The sequence below is a fragment of the Schistocerca americana genome, chromosome 4 (genome assembly GCF_021461395.2).
Source record: "Schistocerca americana isolate TAMUIC-IGC-003095 chromosome 4, iqSchAmer2.1, whole genome shotgun sequence".
In the NCBI taxonomy this organism is placed as follows: Eukaryota; Metazoa; Arthropoda; class Insecta; order Orthoptera; family Acrididae; genus Schistocerca; species Schistocerca americana.
Genome location: NC_060122.1, coordinates 668,503,928 through 668,521,552, shown reverse-complemented (window position 1 = coordinate 668,521,552; position 17,625 = coordinate 668,503,928). Strand labels below are relative to the sequence as shown.

Here is a 17,625-nt window from a genome sequence, read left to right as displayed (position 1 = left end):
AAGATGGATTGATGACATAATAGTGGATCTCACCAGTATGGGAGTCCTGGGGTGGAAAAGAGCAGCAAATAACTGAGAAGTGTGGAAGAAGATTGTTGAAGAAGCCAAGGCTCACCAAGGGCTATAGCACTACTGAAGAAGAAGAAGAAGAAGAAGAAGAAGAAGAAGAAGAGGGTTGAAAACATTAATTGTAAACCACATCACTGTGAAACTCTGGAACCAACACAAAGACAGAGGCTACTAGCAAACATATGCCAAGAAATTACAAGGAAAATTAATTCAATTTTATCTCCATTGTCAACACTTACAGATATGACAAAGGCAACTGCTAATTATAATGGATTTTAAATGATTTGCAAATTTGAGCAAATAACTGTCAGGGAAACTACCAACGAAAAATGAAATTCGCTTTACAAATTACAATTGGGTTGTGCCGTATTATCTGCTTACTGATGTGCCATCAATCACAGATGTGTACTTGCTGTGTTGCACATGCACTGTATACTATAGCTACAGCAGAGATGTACCTTTCCCTGGCCCCTGGGGAATTAGGAATTTGGCAAATTTAAACATTTTTTAAAATTACTTGCAGTGTGTCTTAGCAGCTAAAATTTTGACATTGTGTTTTTTCCTGTATTACAAATTCAGGACAGGTTTTGACATATTGGATTGGGCAGTTCCCTCGTTAGTTTATTGCTTCCTAACAGTTAATGTTCTACCTACGCCTTCCGCACACACACTTTTTTAATCTACACTGATAATTTTTCATTCCACAGAAATTACCATTTAATTAATCTTAATATTTTCATCGACACCAGTTTCAACCTTTACTATAGTCTCCTATAGCACATTAATTCAGAAAATTCTAATTAGTAACTTCAGCTCTATTTGCATTGGAAAGGGTACCACTCGCTGCTTCTGTCTAATAACTACTTGACTTCTTTAATACAGTTCTTTCTCTCAACACAGTCAAGCAAAACTACAGTGTAACCATGATAAATCATTTGGGTTATAAAACTGTAGTTATATCTTAAGAAAGGAGTAAACATCCTCTCATTGTTAAAAAGTTATACAAATGATCATGGCTACAACTATATGCTTAGTTAAGAATTATATTTGGTCAGCTTTATGCTCTGTCTTGGCTTAATGACGGAGGTATTTGTTTGGCATAGAGTTTTATGCTTAAATGCGGGGAAAAAAATCATGAGTGTTGGACTTTTATTACAAAAAGTAAAAGATTTACATACAAATCCAGTGCAATTCAGGAAGTTATGAACCATGGACTTTTGCAGTGAATGAGAATAATATAATAGCTCATTCAACAGTCATGGACACTTTTAACCCTTTATGAACTGGCAGAACTCAAAAGTCCTGGATGATTTTGTGAGGAATTCTGTAACACAACAGGTCATTGGACCTATAATGACAAAGTTCCCATTCCACACAGCGTGTGCTTCCTACACAGGATGTCCGCATGGCCTGTAGACCATTCCCAAGCCTATACATCAGCCTGGGATGTGAAAAGCTGTATTGCAAATGGCTGCTGGTGTGCAAAACAATGCTGCAAGGTTACGTAAATAAAAGTAAGATATTTGTTGACCGAGACCTAGTGTACACAATTGTGAACAGAGTATATTTTGAAAATAAGTGAATATATTTTTGTAAATATTGCTTGTAAAATCATAAAAAAGCACCTAAGAGCATTAGAGTATTAAAATAAAAGTCTTCCCCCCCCCCCCCCCCCCCAAAAAAAAAAAACAAAAAAAAAAAAAAAAACAAAAAAAAAAACAAAAAAAAAAAAATCAGGTCTGAAAGGTTTAATATGTAAAGATAAGCATCAATGTTTTAACGCATCATTTCCTGTTCAAAAACTATTTGCCCATCAGTTTCAGTAAACACACCAATAATTTTAAATACAATGCAATGTACAAACTGAAATCTTACAAATGCAGGTAAAAAATGATAACAGATTTTCAGACGTTTATTACAAAAACTGAAATTGAACAAACACTTTGTAGGATACCAAATTAGTTAGCCTATTAAAATAGCTTAACACTGAAAATTATCTATGTCACACACAGTTACTTTTGCCTCATTAAAACAAACTTTATTCTTTTCTGTACTCCAACAAACAATTCAGTTCAGCATGGATAGCATGACATGAATTATGTAACAAATAACCAGTGATAGTTTTATAACTGTGTCATTTTTATAACTGTGTCTGGAGTGTTCCTAATTCTAAATTGAAACTGTTCCAACTGCACTTTTACTCAATGATATGTTCATTCCTCTTATTTTTTTATTCTCTTTAAACATACTAGGGGTTATGCCCAAGTTTTGGGGCTAACTAGTTGACACGAGTTTATAACTGACATTGCTGTGCAAGTTGTTAAATACTCCAGGTCTTTGATTTTACTCTGCCTACTTGTGTCAATTTTTGTGTTAAACATTACTTATGAACATCTTTTAACAAATTTGTTGCAGTAAAGTATTCTTAATAAACACACTTTAAAACTGCTTTACATCACAAATATTATGCCCTAGATAATGTGGAAGGCTTTGATCCATTGTCATCTGTCCGATCAAGAGTAGCAGCATTTTCATTCACCAGTCTTTGACGTTCACGGAACATACTAACTCTCATATTTTCAATCTGGTGGTAACGACACATTTTTAGAAGTGCTAAAACAGCGAGCCCCACCCAGCAGGCCCATGACGCCCATGCTCCAAACTGTGCTGTCCCCATCTCAATGTGAAAACCTGTTGTATCAATGTGGTCTTTTTTGTCAATTGCTTTTCCAGCAGCAACCTCACACCTGCAAACAGAAATATATGTTTCAGGCTTATAAAACTGAAAAAAAAATTAGTAAGATATGAAAGCAGTAAACATGAGTGGACAGATCACACAGAAAATTTTCCTCTTGGTGAGGTTACCAACAGCACATGTAGACTGCAATTTTTCTGACCACTTTTGCTTATTTTACTGCTAATCCCTACATACAATTTTTAGAAAGGCAATATGACATTTATAAGCAAATTTTATATTTCTTTTAATCACACTTTCCATAAAAAAGCAATGTTACCACCAATAACAAAATCTGCAGCCATCACTAATTATTTTACTATTCTGGGTGAAAACTCCCAAGATATAATCATAACGAGTCTGTGACTGGTATTTAAGGGGGGATTTGTTACTACTTATTCCCTGAGATGCCAAGACGCTCAAGTCAAAGATGACCTACTGCGAAATTCAATGTTTGTCTCCAGAAAATGTCAGTCATTGACTCTCATTTGTGATATAAGAGGCAATGGAAATTTTTCATTTGAGGGTACAGCTGCAGCGTATATGCAACATAATGTGATTCCAATGCTGGTATACAAACACAGGCATGTAGGCAAGGGATTAGTGTGACACTCGCATCTTTCCAATGTGCATGTGGTAAATGTGAAAATGTAAACTATGGTGACTTTATTACCAAATGCATCCAAACAGGACCAATGTGCTGTTATTCTTTTCTTGGCAGACAAAGGTGAAACACTGATAGACATCTGTTGGAGAATGAAGAATGCGTATGGAGCAGCGCATAAGTCAAAAATCACCAATGCAGATTGGTGCATGAAACTGAGGTACCATTTAATCCAATGTTATACGTTTGAAGGAGACCAATTTTTTACCAGATGTGCACGACATGACGGCTGAGGTACTAGACTTAATTAATTCCACTTATTACGTATATTACAAGGATTAAAAAAATATCACACCTTACATTTTAATTTTTACAATTTTTTTCCTAATAACAATGTTATTTTTCCTATAATTTAGTTGCTTCTGCAATAAAGCTTAGGTCTACTACATAAGTATGCACTACTGCAAGTTACAGAAAAAAAATTAGAGCAATGCTTTATAAACTTTAGGAAATATTTGTACCTGAATTCTGAAAAATACAACTTGTGGGAAAATGTGAATGAAGATATGAGTCCAATTAAACTGTGCTTCAGAATATTCCTGAAGCACAGTCTTCATCCTGAAGCATTTCTTCGTCTTCGCATTCCTTTCAGCATTTCTTGCTTCTTTGGTAACCTCGAGAGCAAATCTTTCAGCTTCATGCACCCACTGTCTGTCACACGCAAGCAATTGATCTTCCATATTAGAGCCTCATTTTATGCCTAAATTTCTCAGGACTTCCAACCTTCCTATCACTCAACCACTGAAACATATCACTGCATCTAGTACACCAACTTCTAATGTATTTAGCCCTACAAAAACATTCTTGGGTAATCTTTCACATATGCAATGGTTGAAACTTTCAGTTGTATTCTGAGTGCCTACAAGAAGACAGCTCCCATGAAGACATTTACTAAGCAAAACAGGGTCACTCAGGTCTCTAAAAATTAGTTTCATTTCATTCTTCACAGGCTCAGGAAGAGAATGCTTATGATGGTATATTTGACCTCTTTGTTTTGCTTTTTGGTAACCACACCAATAATCTGCTCCTTTAGGGCAAAGTCCATGAACAGAGTGGTCATCTATGGACAACTTATGAAAGTAGGTGGCCCATACAGCTTTTCTCATTGCTGTAACATCATTCAGAGGTGCAGTCTGTCTAATGGCCAGGATCTACACAGAACAACTAATTCTGATGCTAAACCATTCCTGCTGCTTTGTTGTTCAGTTATTTCCAGACAGCCTACACCATCACACTATCTACAATTCGCCACTTCCTTTATCAAAGGAGATAAGATGCCCACATCAACAATAACAAAACCACTACAAACAGTGTCATTGTTAACACAAAAATTTGAATCACCAGGAGGGGTGCCATGTGGGAGAGCTGGAGAGCTGATACATAGGTTACTTTCAGCAGTGTGGCTTGCTTTGTTTGTGAGCTGGTTTCCACGGAATTTCCTTTTATTGAATTTCTCGATGCATGGCATAGTTCGTATTTATTGCACACTAAAGGATAAGTACTTCCACAAATATATGTAGCACCTGAGCAACAAACATTCAGTAACATGTGAACAAACATCTTAAGCGAAACAAAAGTAAATACTAGCAAAGGTAATCATTTACAGACACTAGAAACCTACACTGTTAGCAACATATACAATGTATCATATGCGTAATCGCTGGAAACAGAAAGTTCACAGTTCTTTTCAAAATAATACTGCTTTCTGTAACAGAAATGAAGGGGGAATGGCGCCATACATGACCGTAACTTTAAAATTTGGTATATATAGGTCATTTTTCATTTGAAGCCTTATAATCTATACATCAATGTAATCAGGAAAGACAATAGACTTTAATAAAGTCATAAAAAACTTTCGATTTTTCCACCTTTTATAAGTACCCTGTATCCTTAAGCATACGAATTTCAAAATTCCTTAGGTGTATCAGATTGTGACTTACATCTCAGTATTAAAATAAATCTATAGTCTTTTATTTTTGTAGCCTCTCTAAAAGATTCACACAAATGTAATCACAATGACCACTAAACGATTAAGATGAAACACACACATGTAATTTAGTGTAACCTTAACACTTTCAAGTGATACGAGTCTGCAATCACTGAAAAGTGTACAGGCCAGTCTTTCTGCTCCATAAATTTTCAAATGTAGTTTTTACATTTAAAACCACAGCATTACCATACTTTGTCAGTTTCAATTCATTCCTTGAAAATTTATTTATCTGGGTACTGGCCATCAGTATTTTGAACAACGAGCACATCTGCAAGAAAAATTCACAGCTAGATGCTATGCCAGCAGTACTTTACCCGCTAGCTTACACATTTTTTACTTTCATTCAGGCACATCAGTATTTTGTTACAGTTGATTCTCTAAAACGAAGATTATTAGTGCTATTTTAACTGAGATACACTAGTCATTCTGTTTCTGAAAGGGCTATTTTTTCTTCTTGTTTTCTTCGAGGCCCAATTGGCAACAAAATGGAAACCACAGTGAAAATGAAAAATGTTTTATCTGCAACATTTAGATATACCTCTTGGCTACTTCTCTACACAGTCACTGCTTCGAGTTAGACATTTGTCATAGCATAGTACAAATTTTCCAATTCCCTTGCCATAGACAGCAGGTGCATGCGCTTTTTGCCAATTCTCTATGTTGGTCTGTAGCTCATTATCAGTGTCAAAATGATGTCTATCTTGCTAACCCAACACCTCCCTTCAAAAACACTGCTGAGTGCCTTTGTTGCAGCTGTAGTGTGCACTCAAGCCTTGTCATGAGGGAGGACTATGATTGATGATAATGTTACTATTTGCTTGTTGCATATTATCCTTCATAGGTGTTAAAGAGTCATGCTGAATGAAGCTTAGTGATGGTCATGCCACATTCCATGAATTCCACCAACAAAACTCCTTTTTGGTCCCAGAACGTGGTAACCATACACTTTCTCATGGAGCTTTGCTTGCACTTCTTTGGTTTGCTTGGGCAGTGAGAAGACATCTACTGTTTGGATTGCTCTTATTTTTCTTCATTTTTGGTGGTGGTGGTTAGTGTTTAACGTCCCGTCGACAACGAGGTCATTAGAGACGGAGCGCAAGCTCGGGTTAGGGAAGGATTGGGAAGGAAATCGGCCGTGCCCTTTCAAAGGAACCATCCCAGCATTTGCCTGAAACGATTTAGGGAAATCACGGAAAACCTAAATCAGGATGGCTGGAGACGGGATTGAACCGTCGTCCTCCCGAATGCGAGTCCAGTTTCTTCATTTTTGAAATGGACCCATGTCTTGCTCCTATGACGCATTTGTTCAAAATATCTTCTCTTCATCATGGAAGTGCTGGAGAAACAATAAGGTGACACCCACTTGCTTTGTTTTGTGATGGTCAGGTAGCATATTGGGAACCCATCTCACATGGAGTTTGCAGTACTGAAGTCTCTCACTCACAATGTTATAAAGAGCTGACATTGAAATTTCAGGAAATGAATCACTGAACACAGACACTGTGAACCTATGATTTTCTCAAATAACCTAACTCAGTCACTGAACAAAATTATCAGCTGATATTTGCTTCCTTCCCTGACTGTCTGCATCATGAACATCTGTACGTTTTGCTTCAAAGTTCCTGCACCATTGCCACACTTTGCTGTCACTAATGGAAGTTTCACCATGCACGTGACTCATTTGTCGATGAATGTCAACTACTCTGCGGCCTTCAACATGAAGAAATCGAATGGCAGCATGCACTTCACACTTGGTGGGAGACACTATTCTTGTAGACATGTTTAAATGCTCACTGTGCTCTAAGAACTGGTATGTGTGACATAACGCAATCGATGGGCACACAAGAGATACTGTGCAAGACATCTGCACAAAGCTCTACTGGATTTTCACTGTGGTTTTAATTTTGTGTCTGATTGGACCAAACGGCCCTCATATATGTCAACGGTACATGTCAACTAATACATATTAACTTTATTGATTAATCACAATCTTGCAATTTTTACATTGTTATAACTAGCTTTGACTGCCATGCCAACTTCTGACATACTTCTTTCATGCTACTAATTTCATATAAATCACTCAGAGATAATGTCCTGCATGTTAAACATGGAGTTTCAGTGACTGTTTACTTATTGAACATAGTACACATTAACCAAAGAACTGATTTGCCACAAGTTTTTTTAATCATTTTTTAGACTCATCACACTAAGTGTGTTTGGAATGACAAATTAATGATGGTTTCATACACCAAATAGTGCACGCTTATCAGTGTGTTTGCTTTATATGAATATACTACATCCATGACTTTCAGGAAAGATGTGAGAAAAGCATGAGCTGTGTTTCCACAATAACTGTTTTCGGAATCTACGTTGTATGACATGGGGGAGATCACTGTTTTCAAAAGATTCTACAGTGGATCTGTTAAGAATCTGATAGAGATTACATTGGGCAGCTGCTTCTTAACAACACTGACACTAACATCTATATCACTTGTTTTAATACAGGTGTGAGTCTTAAACTGGGCAATGCTCCTGCATTTTCCCTTGTACATCTGAAAATGAAGTTAATTATTCTTGCCTTTAATTTGTTACCCTCAATTTCAGTCTTTGTCTTATCTGCGAATGTCTAGGTTCCTAACTATGAGACCACTAACAGCCTTTATATACGAACAAAATTTCTTTGGAGTTTGCAAGAGATCTTTCTTTTGATAAGATTCTGCTACAGTAGTCACTGAAGGCATTAGACGCTGCCCTGGTAACAGTGAAGTGCATTTAATTCTGCAGCTGTCTGTCTACATACTCGTGTTTTGTTTTACACCCATTATGAACTATTCTACTAGGTGCTTATCTATCCAGTGCACAGTCAATTATTCTTTTAACGTTGAACCACAGTTCTTCTACCTGCACCTGTCCAGAGTTAATGTTCCCAAATCCTCTTTGAGATAAGACACTACAACATTTTTATCCCATTTGCTGAACATATAAATCTCCCTACCTGTTTTAAATGCCATTGGTACTGTGGTATTCATTGTAGTAATTGCTTCATGGTCACTGATATCAGTTTCAGTGAGGACATGCTCAAAGAGGTTAGGTCTAAATGTTGCCATTAGAATCAATAGACAATGAAACTTCATTTAAACTTTCAAGGGACTTATGAGAAGTGGTATAATTTTTAAGGGGAAAATGTAAAAGGTGGGAAATTACTTGTTCATTAAGTAATGAAGTTTTTCTTAATTTGGTACTATGTTTAGCTGCCAACATGACATTTCCCGACACTTTAACATAACAAACTGCACTAAAAATGATGGATTCTGTAGAGAGAGAAAAATAGTAGCTACCAAGAAGCTGCCACGTTCCTGTAAGTGTCTTAAAAGCTAAGGTGCTGTATTTGGCATTTGATATTCATACCTGCGTGGTTTTAAAAAAAAAATTAAGTGTTACACCGTGTTAAGAATCTCTCCAATATGCATCATTTTAGTGCAATTCATCCTGCTAAAGTGTTGGGAAAAGTGACATCAATGGCTGAACACAGCATCCGAAATTTATATAGCCTTTTTATAATTTATATTGGAAAGCAAGCTCCATTTGCCATGACAACTTTTATTTCACATTCACATTTGTTGGATTCACTCACTCGCAACCAAATTGCCATCTTCAAACCTGTGGCAGCCTAGCAAAATCACATGCTGCAGCTCTTTGGCCAGTGCTACTGCTACACTGCAAGACATTCACTAAGCGCGTTTGAGCTATTGTGATGTACGTATGATGTAAGTATGTTCTCCGATTCATTTATGCCTAATAATCAAGTCCAAATTCATGGTTTTCTGACCTCCATTACTTAAGGGAGTTAGAACGGGAAATTTTTTTCCCCTCATTTTCAGATTTTTATCTCATTATAAAATTTGTAATTTTCTGAATAAAATGATATATATATCACTCAAACTCACATGGGAAGTTTTTTATTTTTCCAATATAATCTACACCGGTTGAAAATGTTAAAATTTTTACATGCACTACTTCAAGATCTAATAAAATTGGTAATTTTTTATATAGATGGCTTGGATTGCTGTGTTATGAAGGTTAAATTACGTGTTTGTATTGGTAGCACTGTCAAAAACAGTATTGTATCATTTCATAGTATAAACACACATTGTATGTCAAAATGCTAACATTTTTCCGAGGAAAAGTGATGAATAGATTGGTAAATCTCTCAAAAAGTAAAGTATGATGCCAAAACGAAGTGTTTTTTAAGAAACTTGGGGTTTCATGGTAACAGATTTTCAAATAAAAGGAAACACTGTGTTCAACATGTGGTGTGTGAAGTTACAGACATTGAAATACAGGGAAACTCATCAGTATCTAGAGAAACACCCATTAGTGCATCGAAGATTAAAATAAAATGTTGTGATACACAGTTTTCTCAAAACGAAAGTGATGTAAATGGTAGGTTACGTTATATTCTGATAGAGTTACACATCCTAACAAGGGTGTTAGGTGAATGTGTGTGTTGTAAAATATGTGGAGGGCCAGTTAGTTCACATGAAGACAGTGAGGTATCAAATGGATTAGCCAGGAAACTTGTCATTAATTGTGCCAGTTGTAAATATACTCATTCCTTTTGGAATTCTGATTAGTGTAAGGATAATTATTTTGAAGTAAATGTTATGCGGTTTTATGGATTGAGAGCTATTGGCAAAGGACACACTGCAACATAAACAATGTGTGCCGTGATGAATATGCCATGCCCACCTTGTAAAATCGACACGTATGCAGGATTTATTGGAGCTGCTGTGGAATCTGTTGCGTGTGAGTCAATGAAGGGTGCTGCAAATGAAGCTGTTGAAATAAATGATGGTACGACCAACATACCAGTAGCTTTCGATGTCAGTTGGCAGAAGCGTGGCTACAGTTCTAAGAATTCTGTTGCTACAGTGACCAGTGTGGATGCTGAAAGGTAATACATTTCCAGATTTTAAACAAATATCATTGTAAGTGTAAATCAGACAATGAAGAAGGGCATACCTGTGACAGAAATTATGGAGGAACAAGTGGTGGTATGGAGGCCTCTGCAGCTATTGAAATTTTTAGTCGATCTCTAAACGAAAAAGGAGTGTGTTACACTAAGTTCTTAGGTGATCGAGCATATAACAGTGTAGTAGCTGCTCAGCCTTATGGTGAGAAGATCACCACAAAACTGGAATGTGGTGGTCATGTCCAGAAGAGGATGGGCATCAGGTTGAGGAAGCTGAAACAAAGTTTGAGAGACAAGAAACTTTCTGATGGTAAAACCATAAGACGCAGGCTGACAGACAAAATGATTGATGAACTACAGCAGAATTATGAGATGGCTATTAGAAATAATACTGAGGATTTGTTGAAAATGAAGCAGGCAATATGGGCTACCTTCTTCCATAGACTGTCAAGTGATGAAACACCAGTACACCACCTTTGCCCTCCTGGACCTGTTTCATGGTGCAATTACCGCAATGCCCAGTACTGAAACAGTTCATACAGGCCATAAACATTCCATCCCAGCAGCAATCATGGTTATCATAAAACCTATTTACAGAGACCTGGCAAACACTGAACTACTGAAGACGTGTCTGCATGGCCAGACTCAAAATCCCAATAATCTTATATGGACTCTCTTACCAATGTTTTTGTTGGAATGAAGACACTAAAGTGGGGGGTCAATGATGCTGTTATTGCTTTTAATGACGGCAACATTGGTAGAGTGAAAGTGCTACAGCATATGGGAACTAATCCTGAAGCAAACTGCATCAGAACTTGAACAGATGGACAAGGTTCGCATTGATAAAGTGGAGTATGCAGCACAATTGGCCACTAAGGAGTCCAGAAAGAAGGAAAGACTTGGAAAAAGATCAAGAGGATGATATAGAGTATGGTGCAGGGTGCTTCTGAGTGACTAAAAATAAAAAATTAAGCATATATTAAGTGAGTTACAGTCTTCTGAAACTTTAAGAGACCGTTCCTGAAAATTTACATCTTCTGTTGCATTTTTCCCTAAACCTCAGAAACCTCTTCAACATACATGTCCTGAGTCTACTGAACTAAAAGAACAACATACTGTTATATATAATTAAAATTATTTAAGATAACATAAAAAAGTACACAAATTTTAATCGTGTAATTAAAGAAATGTATTTCAGAAAGCAGTGGCTGAAATGCAATTATTGTAGTTCAGTAGACTCAGAACATACAGTTAAATGTCCTGTAAAAGTTTCATGTCAGTGGCTACAGTGGTTCCTGAAATACAGGGAAGCCAAGTCACTAAATTTAACATCGTTGGGATAGGGCATTCCAACACCCCTTAACCTGGAGCACCGGTACTTATGTCTGTTCTACATTGGTGACCCCACATCAAACAACTTTACCAGCTACGAATTATTCTATGTTCGACTCATCTTGTTTGTAACAACAATGGAGACATCTTACAACCTTAGTGTCAAGAGACAAGTTAATACAGGATAGTGATAGAACTAAAGACCACAACAACAACAGTGAGTCATATGGTATTGTGTTCAGTGCTTTGCATCAGCAGCGACAATTCGTGTCTTTGGTTAAAGCTGAAAATGACATTTTGTTCAGCAGTGTAGTTGGTGTCAATAAGTACCCACATGAATCGAAATGATGAGCATCAACTACTGATCTTCTGCCTGCCTCTGGTGATGAATGCAACTCATTCACATACCAGCAAGATGCATTTCAACAAACTGTCTCCGACAGACACGGAACAACATCTCTCAATGGTGTCACGCCTACCACAATGTGTACAGTTCTGCCAAATTCTTTCACACTGCAAAGTGGAGTCCACTCATTTGGGCCACACACAAACACTTTCACAGGATTTCCCTCTGCATCCTGGTTTTCACATGAAAGCTCATCCGCTGTTGCTCTCTGTCCAGCTGTGGCACTATAAGCATGTCAGAATTTTGACTATCAAACTTTTCTGCCACTTTTCTGGCTGAAACAACCAGCTATGTGGTTAGCTATTTTCGAGTGCATTCTCCACAATCACAGCATTTCTGATGACAGCTCCATGTTTGTCACAATACTGTGCCACCTTGGTGAACAAACCAGCCTCATTAGTGGTGTTATTTCGTCACCCCCGGCTACCTACATATAAGAATCATGACAACAGTGCTCATCCAGCGTCTAACACAAATTCTGGAACAACAGTTGCATCAGGTTATTTACAATGAACATTTGGAGACCAAGGTGCCTTCACAACTCTGGAGATGTCTCTGAACACCTGAACACTGACTGATGCAATAATCAAGCCAGTTCACACACCATATGGACACTGTGGATCATACAGCTACCTCCCCAGTTACAGTTAGCAATTATTTCACGTGAGAATGAGCCATCAGAGAAATTGATTTTAGCAGACAGAATCTTATTTGTGTTACAACAGTGACAGTGCGTTAATTCACTGAACAACAAGACAAGCCCTGCTTCAGTCAGGAACCATGTCACGATGCACAACAGCAGAAAGCCAAAAGATTCCAGTGCGCACAAACAGTGTTAAGGATGATGTCACATGCACCTGCCTTGGCAGTGACCTCCAACCAGCCAGAGGAAATACACGGCTGGCTAACACCAACACACCACTCGCCGACAAGACGATGTGACAATGCCTCTGTTGGTTTCATGGCCATTTCAGTAATAAAGCACACAACTATAGAGCACCTCGGGAGCACCAACACGGTATAAACACTCCAGATCATTGCACCAATTCAAGTCACCTACTACCTTGACATGTGAGTCAATCTCATTGCACACCGTCCACCTGCAGTTGACTCTACATCCTGGATCAAACCTGCAACCAGTATTTTCTTGTTGACAATGAGTCTGAGGTGAGTGTAATTCCATATGAACTACCATTAATGGAAAAAAACTATTGGCATTTAAGATCTGTGCAGCAAACAATTCATACACTGCAGTATATGGAACATGTCTCAAATCTTAGACTTCAGGTTAGCAGATACATTCTCCAAGCAATTTTTCATGTTGGCATCAATGAACCAGTATTGGGGGCTGACTTTTAAAAGACATTTTCATCTCTCTCCTGATATGGCACATAGAACTCTTCTACAGCAAAGCCAGAACATTCTGTGACTGGAATCGGCAGCAACCCACAATCCCTCATGCAACTAATGCTGTGGACACCAGCTTGTGGACACACACAAACAGTATCAACAGGTACTTGCAACACATTACTCAGTGATACTTTGACATACAGAAGGACACGCTTCGCCTACATGAAAAAAGCCACACTATACTAACAAAATTTATGCATCTACAGCCAAGCTCACCACCACACAAACATAGGTGAAACAACTCAGTCAGGAGCAGCATCGTCTTTCTGACTATACCATCACAAATGAGGTAGCAGACATTGAGCAGTGAGCAGCAGTCTCCCACACACCATCAGTACAGACTTCAACAGCTTAACAAGCACCAACAAAGGTCAGTCCAGTGCTTTCTTCTTCTGGTACCTGTGCACTTCTTGTGTGCATTTCCGCCAACCTGCCAGATTCATGTGTGCACTTCAGACAGTGTGTTATTAGTAACTAAACAGTTCATAAAATAAATACCATGCCAGGCTTGCCAGCCTGACTCAAGGCACCAACATTAGCTCCGGATAAATTTAGTGTGTCTAAGTAGGTTATATAGGAGTTACTGCAAGCTGATATTGTCAGACAGTCCAATAGTCCTTGGGGCTCACTCATCAGGGTCGTACCAAAGGAGGACAGCATCTATAGACTGTGTGGCGACTACTGGACTCTTAATTCTTGCACGATACCGGATAGTTATCCCATCCCAAATATCCAAGACTGCGGATTATTTGGCAGGCACCTCAGTGTTCAGTGTATGGTGTTGCAAGAAAGCATATCAGTAGATACTTATGAACCCACAGGACATTCCGAAGAAGTCTATCACCACCACTTTCAGAATTTATAAATTCCTTTACACGCTTTATGGACTTAAAAATACAGAAAAGACTTAGCAAAGATTCATAGACAATGTCCTTTTCAAATTTCCCTTCTGCTATGCTTACTTGAATGATAATTTGGTCTTCTCTACTTCCCAAGAGGAACATGATGAGCATCTCAAACTAGTTTTCAATAATTTACACAAACTTGGCATCAGCATCAACAATGATAACTGTCTACCGAAACAGCCTCAAGTTAGATTCTTTGGCTATTTGGTTTGCAGTGGCAGCATACGGCCTACACTATGATGTATCACACTCATTTGTCACCTACTGCAATCACAGCCACAGACCTTTCTGAATTACACCATTTTCTTGGAATGATAAATTTTTATTGTAGGCACCTGCCTAATGTAGCTGCCATCCAGGCACCTCTTACAGATGCATTAGATGGTAAGTACACCTCAGGAAAAAAAATATTAACTGGACCCCACAGATGGAACAAGCATTTGAAAAAAATTAGAGACTGTCTTTCTCAGGCTGCAACTCTGGCAGACCCACTCCCCACTGCCCATCTGATGATCATCTCTAATGCAGATGATTCTCCCCTACAGTCAGTAGTAAGCATCCAATAGCAACTGTGCTTCTTTTCTGAAGAGTTAAAGTATTCCCATTGAAAGTGGTCAGTCCATGACAGGAAACTATTCGCAGTGTACAAAGCAATACAGCAAGGGCAGATCTTTAACAATCTATATGGACCATAGTTCCCAAGCAGATTTTATCAGCAATTCAGCAGAAAGACTGCTGCCCATGACACTTCCACCATTTGACTACATCGTGAAAGTTACAACAGACTTCCAACATTTTCCTGGTAGGGGCAATGTCGTGGCTGATTTGCTTTCACAAATCAATACTCTCTCAGTAGTCACTGTATTTTATGGAGTACAAGATGCACCTTAGTTTTTAAGCAATTTTTTAAGAAATGAAATTTTTATCATTTTTATTATTAGACTGCAAAGCCAAAATAAAAAAAATCTTAGTTCACAAAATGACCTTGAAAATTCATACAAATCATCCCCCTGAACTTTTTTCTTCCTCCTCTTCGCATCATCATTGTCCTCTTCATACAAAAGATGGCTTTCGCTGCCACTGAGAACATTACTTATGCCGCACTTCTTGAAAGATTTAACGATATGACTGTTTTATCTACTGACACACTTGTTGATTGTAGGCCATCTGATAGTTGCCCTCGGTGTGAATTCATGCTGGATTTCATCCATCATCTATTTTTCCATTCCTCTCTCAGATACACCTTAAATGGTTTATTTATTGTGACATCATGAGGTTGCAATTATGAAATAAGTCTTCGCAGAATGACAGCAAGCTCTGTATTTCCATCCCTCTATTTCTCTTTCACAGAATTTTTCAAGTGACTATTAAACTGATCTAGCATAAGAAGAGATTTCTCCTTCAATAAAGCATCTTTCCTTCTCTCCCATACTATTTATTTATTTTATTTTACACTTCTAGTTCCACTGAACCAAATTGAGGAGGAAATCTCCAAGGTCATAGAAAATGTCAGTCCGTGAAATTACAACATAAAAGTAATAACAGATAAAATAAAATATTTATGCACCCAAAAAAAGGCAAGCTTTAAGATTATGTAAAACCAATCAACAATGTAACACAGGAATCAGTTTAATTTTTCAAGGAACTCCTCGACAGAAGAGGAGTGACCTATGAAGAAACTCTTCAATTTCGATTTGAAAGCAAGTGAATTACTAGTAAGATCTTTGAATTCTTGTGGTAAACTACTGAAAATGCATGCAGCATTACACTGCACACCTTTCTGCACAGGAGTCAAGGAAGTGTGATCCAAATGCAGTTTGGATTTCCACCTAGTATTACCCAAGTGAAAGCTGTTAATTCTTGGGAATAAGCCGATATTGTTAAGAAGAAATGACAGTAAAGAACATATATATATTTTGTGAGGCCAATGTCAGAATACCCAGACTAATGAACAGGGGTCGACAAGAGGTTCACGAACTTACACCACTTATTGCCCGAACCGCCTGTTTCTGAACCAAAAATATCCTTTGAGAATGGGAAGAGTTACCCCAAAATATAAAACCATACTCCTTAACCGAATGAAAATATGCAAAGCAGATTACTTCTCATGTTGAACTATCACTTACTTCAGATACCATTCCAATAATAAAAATGGCAGCATTAAGTCTCTGAGCAAGTTCTTGAACTTGGGCTTTCTACGACAGTTCACTATCCATCTGAACACCCAGAAATTTGAACTGTTCACTTTCATTAATCACATATCCATTCTGTGAAATTAAAATGTCAGGTTTTACTGAATTGTGTGTTAGAAAATGTAAAAACTGATTCCTCCCCACTGTCAGTATCACAAAGGATTATTTTGGAAATCAATCTCAGAAAGGCATTTTCCAAGAGAGTTATACGATTCCCTGTTGAAACTAAGTTTTTATTTAATTCGCCAGCAATGCTCAGAAATTAATAGTTAAATACTGTATATATATTTGACTTATCAGCAACAGAAATGTGTTTCCTACGAACTTTGTACTGCTGGCCAGACATTTCCCTCACGACTGACCATATGGTTTTAATTTTATCCTGTAAAATTAGCTGTTCTACTTGTGTACCACATACCCTTTGCCTTCCTAATAACATTTTTAAGCACCTTACAATATGTTTTGTTATGGGCTTCTGTAGCTTGATTGTGACAACTTCTAAAATTTTGAAATAATTCCCGCTTTGTTCTACATGATATCATTATCCCTCTAGTCAGCCAGGCTGCCTTTTGCTACTAGTATCCTGTTTAGAATGATCTAATGGAAAGCAGCTTTCAAAGAGCATAAGAGATGTGTTAAGGAAAGCATTATATTTGTCATCTATGTTATCAGACTATAAACATCCTGCCACTCTTGTTCCTTAACAAGATTAATTATATATAACATTTGTTTGAGTACAAAAACCTTTTCATGTTAAAATTTGTAAATCATTGTCTGAAAGGCCATTCACCCTTTTACTAACAGAATGCCCATCTAGTAATGAAGAATGAATATAAATTCTGTCTGTGGCTGTGATACTGTTCCCTTGCAACTTGATTGGAAAAAAAAAACAATCTGCATCAGCTCATATGAATTTAGGAGATCTTCCAACATCCTTTTTCTTGCATTATC

The 17,625-nt window shown here is 37.6% G+C and overlaps 1 protein-coding gene across 1 annotated transcript in view; it reads right to left on the bottom strand.

The window, feature by feature from the left end:
* Window positions 1–1,965: 1,965 nt before the first annotated feature.
* Window positions 1,966–17,625, bottom strand: part of LOC124612833 (transmembrane protein 179) — a 57,768-nt gene continuing 42,108 nt past the window's right edge. The window contains exon 4 of the mRNA XM_047141260.1: window positions 1,966–2,816. Coding sequence (XP_046997216.1) covers window positions 2,534–2,816 — 283 coding nt within the window. The 3' untranslated portion in view covers window positions 1,966–2,533. The remainder of the gene's footprint in view (window positions 2,817–17,625) is intronic.